Source organism: Silurus meridionalis, chromosome 2 (assembly GCF_014805685.1).
Source record: "Silurus meridionalis isolate SWU-2019-XX chromosome 2, ASM1480568v1, whole genome shotgun sequence".
Lineage (NCBI taxonomy): Eukaryota > Metazoa > Chordata > Actinopteri > Siluriformes > Siluridae > Silurus > Silurus meridionalis.
Window position 1 is genome coordinate 15602604 of NC_060885.1, and position 8528 is coordinate 15611131.

At 37.4% G+C, this 8528-nt stretch overlaps 2 protein-coding genes across 2 annotated transcripts in view; one reads left to right on the plus strand and one right to left on the minus strand.

Moving 5' to 3' along the window:
- Positions 1-255: 255 nt before the first annotated feature.
- Positions 256-3816, plus strand: cgasa (cyclic GMP-AMP synthase a). The gene is given in 6 exon segments (XM_046863646.1): positions 256-496; positions 499-999; positions 1092-1314; positions 1391-1651; positions 2420-2516; positions 3437-3816. Coding segments are annotated over 6 exon segments (1611 nt in total). The 5' UTR covers positions 256-301; the 3' UTR covers positions 3771-3816.
- Positions 3817-4314: 498 nt separating this feature from the next.
- ddx43 (DEAD (Asp-Glu-Ala-Asp) box polypeptide 43) overlaps positions 4315-8528 on the minus strand; it is an 18514-nt gene continuing 14300 nt past the window's right edge. Inside the window, 7 exon segments of the mRNA XM_046863625.1 lie at positions 4315-4504; positions 5781-5930; positions 6059-6146; positions 6233-6371; positions 6609-6718; positions 7285-7412; positions 8112-8199. Coding sequence (XP_046719581.1) covers positions 5784-5930; positions 6059-6146; positions 6233-6371; positions 6609-6718; positions 7285-7412; positions 8112-8199 — 700 coding nt within the window. The 3' untranslated portion in view covers positions 4315-4504; positions 5781-5783.

Genomic DNA, 8528 nt, shown 5'->3' on the forward strand with positions numbered 1-8528 from the left:
TTAGAGTTCCCATGCTGCACTTTAAGCACAGTTTACACCTAGAATGAAATTGCTAGTAATGAGTTGTGTGCTATAATAGTGAATGGCGGAGGAGTTTTTTGATTGAAAAGATTAAACATTCTCCATACATACTAATCAGTCCTAAGTAAGGGGTTTAATACTAAGGACATACTAATACTCACTCCTAAACTACAGTATATTTACCCTCACCCACACCCTCTGACGTCAAGGTTGCTTTATAAGCGACAGTTTCGCTTTAGTCCAGTCTTTTACGCACGACTGCTGCAGCCAATAACGCGCAATGAGCGCCAGAGTAAACTCGCGCAAAGTCCGGGATGAGACTCCAGGTGCATCTCACCCTAAAAGTCCTCGTTCTACACAGAGAAAGAGCGCCCCGAGGAATGATGAGCAGGAAAAGGAAAAAGCAAGCTGCTCTTCAAAGCTGGCGGAAAGCCAAAAGTCCGTTCAAGCAACTCTTCAAGGGATGCTAACCCTACTGGACCACCACTAACACCCATAGCAGCAAAAGGTGGTGAGAAGAAAGTAGGTTCTCGCTGCTCAACATCGAGAGACACCGAGGAGAATCCGAGCAAAGATCTCCAGGGTGCTCCGGAAAAGGCAAAGAAAAGCCAGAGACCGGAGTCAGCCAAAGCGAGCTATGCTTCAGAGTTTCAGGAAAATCTAAAATCCAGACCGAGGAAATCTTCAATGTATATCAAATCTAAAGAAGAGGCCCAACCAAACAAAACTGCAAAAAATGTCGAAAAGAAAGCAGCCACTCTTTGCTCAGCGAGTAAAGGCTGCACTGTCGACCACAATCCGAATAAAGTGCTCCAGGCTGCTCTGGAAAAGTTGAAGGTAAAGAAAAGCCAGAGATCAGAATCAGCCAAGTGCGTCAACGACATACAGACTAAAGTCACCGAGCATCTGAAACGGCACCTGGACTGGTGCAAAGACATCAACGTTCTGAAGACAGGAAGTTACTATGAAAACGTGAAGGTAAGTGAACTCTTTGGAAAGTTCAACACCACCGATAACGCATTGATCTTCATCAACATGAATGTTAACAATGTATAACTTTTTTTGTTCAGATTTGCGAGCCTGATGAGTTTGATGTCATGATGACTGTTCGTGTGGAGAGGGTGAACCTCCAGCCTTTTTTAGAAAACGGCGCCTTTTATAGTGTAGAAATGAAACGACAAACCAAAAGACACCCTTTAGACCAGTTTGTCAATAAAGACAATAACATCATGGCCAGCAAAATGCTTACAGACTTTCGTGAGAAAGTGAAGGAAGCTGTGGACGCACTACCGTGTAAGCATTTTTTTGGAATGAGTAACAACTGATTGGAGTAATTCAAATACATAATAAACTTGTGTTTGTGCTGTAGATGATGTTCAAGTGGAGAGGAAGAAGCCCGGCTGTCCAGCTGTAACATTGCTCGTGAAGGAGAAGGGAAAAAACATTTCTATTGATTTTGTTCTTGGTCTGGAGGTCCCGTCAAGTTGGCCTGAATTCACACTAGACGGCTTCAGAATTGAAAACTGGCTCAGCAAGAAAGTGAAGGTGGACCAGCGGCGGAAACCGTTTTATTTGGTGCCTAAATACGAGGGAAGAGGCAATGCAGAGCAGGATGGAGTAATGGCTAAAGGTAAACACAAGCCACAAGAAGAAAATTCTGTGAGATGATATGAGGAACAAAGCAGAAAAAAAAATTGTGCGATTATGAATAAATACCTTCGCTAAATAGTGTGTACCATATGACCAAAAAGAACAATTGTGTGAGCAAAAGAGTGATGAGACTAGGCTAAGCTAAAACGATTTCATCAGCAACTCAAATAAGCATTCATCATACCCATGCAGAGTAGAAAGTATATAGGAATTCACAGCACATTAAAATAGGTGGTGGATGAGCTACAACAGAATAAAAGACGGAATCAGGTTCGACATCATTTTCATCAACAACATTTTGTTTACATTTTTGCTACTCTTTACAACAGGTTTACTGGTGGAGCTATTTTGTGTATTTGTCTTGCACTGTCCTGTGTTGTCTTTGCACCAGGTTGCACACATGCACTTTATGTGGCGAGGACACTTACTAGTCCTTAGCCCTGTTTTTTCTGTTTTCTGTGATTGTTGTTGTATGTAGCATCAGGGTTCTGGAGGAACATTGTTTCATTTGACTGTGTACTGCATCAGCTATATATAGTTAAAATGACAATAAAAGCTTCTTGACGCCTTGAATCAGAAAATTAACCAAGGGCACAGATTCACCCGAACTTGGCAATTTAACACTGTTATATGTAAACTCTAGTAACACTTTGTCTCCGATGTTTGATTATCTTGATGTATGTTTATAGACTTGCCTTGTTAACTTGATGCTAAACTGAAAAGTAAATGTTTTGTTTGTTGTGAGCAGACGCTTGGCGCATTTCGTTCTCCCATGTGGAGAAATACATCCTGAAAAACCACGGCAACAGTAAAACCTGCTGTGAAGGAGAACAGAAATGCTGCAGGTAAGAGCGCACACATGCCATTTCACCACACCTGAAACATCCTTTCTTTTCACCACACACGCACGCACACGTCACGCATTCCACAGAAGGCATTGTGCAGTGTAACTTTCAGTCGTCCTTTTACATAAACAATCTATCTTTTGGTTTCGGGATTGTAGTTTTGTATAAAAAAGGTATTAGCAGATGTTTTCTCGAGGCGGCCAACTTTGTATCAGTAACGAAAGAGGTGTCACTCCGATATTCAGGGAATTTACAAGCATTTCATTTGAAAAAAATAAATAAATAAAAATCAAGTTTTTCCACAGATGAATAAAACTAGTGCACTTGGGCAGGTCTATAATAAGGATTCTTATTGTCTTAGTTTCCCCTCCCTCTGCCATCTGAAGGTCTAAACCACATCCTCTGTTCCAAATTACAATGATCCTTCCTGAATGTACCAATGGGGGAAAAAAACTTTAACCCAGAGAGGATCAAAGAAAAAAAATAAACACACCATTTCAAAATTATGGACATTAAGTTGTTTCCTCTTTGCTGCTGTAACAGACTCCTTTTTAATATATATTTTTTTAAACAGTTAGGACAATAGTTGTGGGGATATTTTAATTTAAATTTATCCTTAAAGTGTTCAGTGGGCTTAAGCACCGTGTTCTTTATTTACCACCCAGTTCTTCTTCCACTCAATCCCCAACAAACATTTGCTGCAAAATGTGTTAGATTGTGAAAGTAAATGTTAGTGCTATGAAAACAGACATTGCGGTTGTTACTTATAATGTTGTCACAATGGTGTTATAATGAAATGTTCACAGATCTTTGGTTATATATTGTATATGATTGGTTTTGAAACATTAAAAGTAAAAAAAAAAAACTAACTAGTGTCCACTTCAGACTACATACTTTTTTTTTTTTTGTGCAATGTACAGAAAGCAGTGTCTGAAACTTCTGAAATACCTTTTGCAACGGCTAAAGGAGAAGCATCCGGAGGAGATGGACGAGCTCTGCTCATATCACGCTAAGACGACACTTCTTCATGCCTGTGCTGCCAGAGTTAAGGACAGTGTGTGGGCAGTCAGCGAGCTCAGCCACTGCTTCCAGGAACTACTCAAGGACTTTGAGCAAAACCTGAGGGCCTGTGAGCTTCCCAACTTCTTCATCCCCTCCCAAAATCTGCTAAACGGTTTCAGCAAGAAAAAATGCAAATTCATAGCAGACCTCATTGAAAACCAACGTAACAATGGGTTTCCTATATTCTGTTAAAATGTTACATAAAAAAATAAAAAAATAAAAAAATTAAATCAATAAATCAGTGGCTATACCTATATTTATTTTACACTCAAGTCGTCTACTTTTATTCTTTCCAAAAACTATGTTGTTGTGTAATATCGAAGACCTGAGGTACACTATATAGACAAAAGTACTGGGGTTTTAATATTTACAGCCGTGTGATTTTTCCCTAAACTGTTCCCACATAGTTTAAGGAACACAATTATATGGATGTCTTTGTAAAGACGTATTTGGATGCTGTAGCATAAAACTTTCCCTCCACTCCCAAAATCTTTTCCAGCATGACAATGCTCCTGTGCACAAAGCTGGCTCCATGTAGATATGATTTACAGGGGCTGGCATGGGAGATCTGAACCACACTCCAAAATCTAGTGGAAAACAAATGATGGAGATTATTATAATATATATAAATAAATAAATAAAAACCTTGTATTTAGGTGTCCACACACCTTTTACATATATATAGTGTATTTAATATTCATTTGGGGAAAGGAAAAAAAACAAAACAGAAAAAAGATCAAGGTCTTTAGGTTTATTTGAAAGGCATTTAAACTAGAAAACATTGTTATACCAGTTTCCTCTTGTGGATGCACAAATAAACAATAACAAACTGAAAACATTGTTCAACTAAATAAAAATCTGGCTTGAAAAAAAAAAAGAAAAGATCTTCAGGCTTGTGACGGATGAACTTGACAGGCCTCTTCTTCCTAGAAGTAAAAATAGATATTTAATCTGGATGTATAACTGTCTTCATTTAACTGCCAAATTGAGATGAATTTGTAAGCTATGCTTTAAAATGGTAAAACTTTCACATTTATTTATTTAAGAGGAGTAACAAAATACAGAGGTGCACAGTTTATAAAAACTAAAAAACACTTCCTACAAGACAAGGCAAATGACCAGTCAATACACAATGATTGATGCAGGAAGTAAAAACTAATTATAAATAAAAAATAAAAACAAATAATAAATAAAACAGTTATGATTGATAGCTCTATAGTGCTTAAAAATGTCTTAAAAACTAAAAGATATGCTTTGCTGAACAATTCCTGACAGTAAATATGGAATTAATAAATTTTTTTAACAGCTTCTCTGTATGGCAGGAACACCCCTTAAGAATACTGTTCTGGGAAGTGGGCTCTCAGGCAGTCGGTCCTCATGCTCTCTATAAAAATAGATCTTTGTGAGTGCAAGTACTAATGTGTGTGTGTGTGTGTGTGTGTGTGTGTGTGTGTGTGTGTGTGTGTGTGTGTTGGGCGGGGCAAGATAGAGGATGTTTCAGTCTTGTTCAAATGCTGAAATTAATAGTTTCGTTTTGTCTAGTTGGAGCACTAGAGTAGCAGATTTTTTTTTTTTTAAAGATCTTCAAGGTCAACAACTAGATAAACCTGTAGCACCAGACTACTGCATTCAGTTTTTCAGCAGAATACATCAAAATGCTGACGTTACTACTATGTATTATCTTGTTAAAAGAAACATAAAAAAACTACACCACACTACAGGTTTCATTTTTAAGGAAATCCCTGCCCCCTTCTTAGGGAGCTCCTCCTTTAACCCTGTTTGCAGTTACTGACACGGTTTGAATTGATGTTGTAGCAGAAGGATATCATAATACATCTGATCAGCCGAGGTGAGTCTTTTTTTGCAAACACTCAGTAGAATGACTAGGATACAAATGTTTTCTGAAATGATATTTCACATATAACAATGTTCAAGTCTTACCTAATTTACTTTTTGCCTATTGCTCTTGAGAAATTTCATTTAATTTCCAAATTGTATAAGATTTCCAGTTTGAAGACTTTCAGCTTTGATGGAATTCATTCAAATCATTATATCTGTTATTGTTTGCCCCTTACTGTATCTGCATTCTGCATGTAATATCTGCAAAGTCAGTGTCCAAAATTGATTACATTTAGAATAACAACCCCCCCAATGACTCCCTAATTAGGTTTTAAAAAATAATAATAAAAAAAAATTTACCACCTTTTAAAAGCGCCTATTCGAGCCTCCTCTGAACCCATCCCTTGCTCCTCTTTGAGACCGTCCTCCTTTAGGTTTAGCAGGAAACATCTCTTTCTCCTGCTGATGTTTTTCATAGCGTTCTGCCATCAGTACCAGCTCCTCTGGTACCTCCTACAACACATGGAAACCAAAGAGCCAGGCATTTTAAGGTAAATGAAAACATTTAATGGCAGAATAGTATTGGGAATTTGTTCAAAACTGTGTGCAAGTTTGTATGTGAGTGCGTCAGCCTACTGTACCTGCCCAGCTCTTTCCAAAATGTGTATAAGTTCACCTGCCAGCTTCCAATCTCCTCTCGTGACCAGAGTTATAGAAACCCCAGATCGTCTAATACATCAAATGAAAATAGGTGTTAATAATACGACATGCAATTCACCGGTTTGAGACATACACAAGAAAAGAAATGCTGTTACCCTGCACGGCCAGTTCGCCCAACTCTGTGCACATACTCCTCTATGTTCCGGGGGAAGTCAAAGTTGAAGACATGCGAGATATTATGAACGTCTAGTCCCCGAGATGCCAAATCAGTGGCCACCAGAATGCGCACACGTCCTGCATATAGCCACAATAAATATAAATGGTTATGAAAAATAGCTACATTTAAATTTGTTATAAATTATGTGCAGTCAGCTATACGAAATAAGCAAATGTAACAAATTTCTATAAATTCACATGAATGCTAGTAACTGAATCAATCCTGCATGCACCATTTACCAACACTCATGTATGTTTAACGGTCTGTTAGATTACGGTTAGTACATCTTTAACCATATGCTGGTTTTAACATACCATCCTTAAAATCCTTTAGGGCTTCTTCACGGTCACATTGCTCTCTATCTCCGTGCAGGGATTGAACTGCTAACCCCTGCAGACATAGATCACTGGACAGGTCGTCTGCACTGAATACCACATTGACATGGACACAGAACATACAGTTTAGGGAAAGGAAAAACCTAAATTAAGCACTAAAAACAATACTGATAACACATTTGAAGAATAACAATATAAAGTAGCCAATAATGTCTTAAGATACTGTTTGGACGTGGCAGATTCCTACACGGTAAACAAATAAATATGCAAAAGCTATAACTGCATGTTTTGCCAAGCTTTAAGATGATAATCTATTATGGTATTATGGACCAATGCACCTTCTTTAGTGCAAACTGAGAACCATTAGATTCACTTGACACAATAATTTAATAAAACATGCTATTAAATTTGGTTAGCACTTAACCATGACTTAATTCAGGGCATGGCTGAGAGAAATGACTCAAAATGAAACTTAGTGCTGTGCTAGACTGTGGGTTGGTAAAAGAAACTGCGTGAATTACATCACTTGGGTAATGCTGAGCTAGCAGAAATGCAACATTAACACCCGTGTTCTTTCACTTCCCTAATAAACGAAACCATTTAACATCATTAGAGAACAATACCATAGCTGGAAAATTTGAAACTGGAAACTTACACAATCTTTTTTCCAACAAATATTAACACTTTATCTTCAGGCTCCATGTTGTGGATAAAATCAAATACATATGCCTTCTTTTCTTCCTCTTGTACAAACAAAATGGTCTGCTGCACTGTGCCTACAGCCTAAAAGAGAGCACATCAAACTTTTAAATCTGGGGAATTACCTGGGGATCTTTCAAACTTACCAGTAATTCTTTTGAAACCACAATAAAGCTTGTGAATACACCCTCAGATATTCTCCCCATCAATTGAACATGATTTGAATCAATGTAACACTTTTTTAAATTTATGAAACCTATGTAAGTAGTCCCAAACTACATGGAATTATTACTATACCATATTTGTTAAAGTTTGCTCACTGCAGAGGCCAAAGCCAAGACTCTTCAGGATACAAACTGTAACCAGACAGATTATTATGTTCCTGTAGAGTACAAATATATTTAGAAGGAATGGATACATTAATAAATTGTAACATACAAAAAGGTGATAAATTAGAAATATATAAGCCCAATAAATGAGTGGGGAAAACGTCTGCTGGCCCACTCTCTGTTACTTTTTAAAGAGGGTTTCTTCTAGAGAGGACAAATAGTAGGAACTAAAGTACATTTGCTCACCAGTGGAAACACTGCAAATACTGCATTTTTTTTGGGTCAACTACATTTTACTATAAGCAATAACAAATCAATTAAAATATTATAACTAATTACAGTGCCTGCATACATGTAAATTTACCCTTGTAATCTCAAAACATTTACCCTTGTAATCTCAAAACAAAACAACCATCAATCAGGTTTAAAACTGAAATACTAAATGCTTACTTACTGATAGGTCTAGGGTGCCCACATATACCATCATGGGATTTTTCAGGTACGACTTGGCCAAACGCCTCACGCCTGTTGGCCATGTAGCACTAGATTTATACAAAAAAGTTTTATTTAACTTTAATGCAATTTGAATATATCTATACATACATGCATAACATACATCTATCTATCTATCTATCTATCTATATACACACACACACACACACACACACACACACACACACACACACACACACACACACACACTTGTATGCAAAAGTTTAGGAACCCCTGACAATGTCAATGACTTTCATTTATAAATATTTGGGTGTTTGGATCAGCAATTTTATTTTGATCTATCAAATAACTGAAGGACACAGTAATATTTCAGTAGTGAAATCAGGTTTATTGGATTAACAGAAAATGTGCAATATGC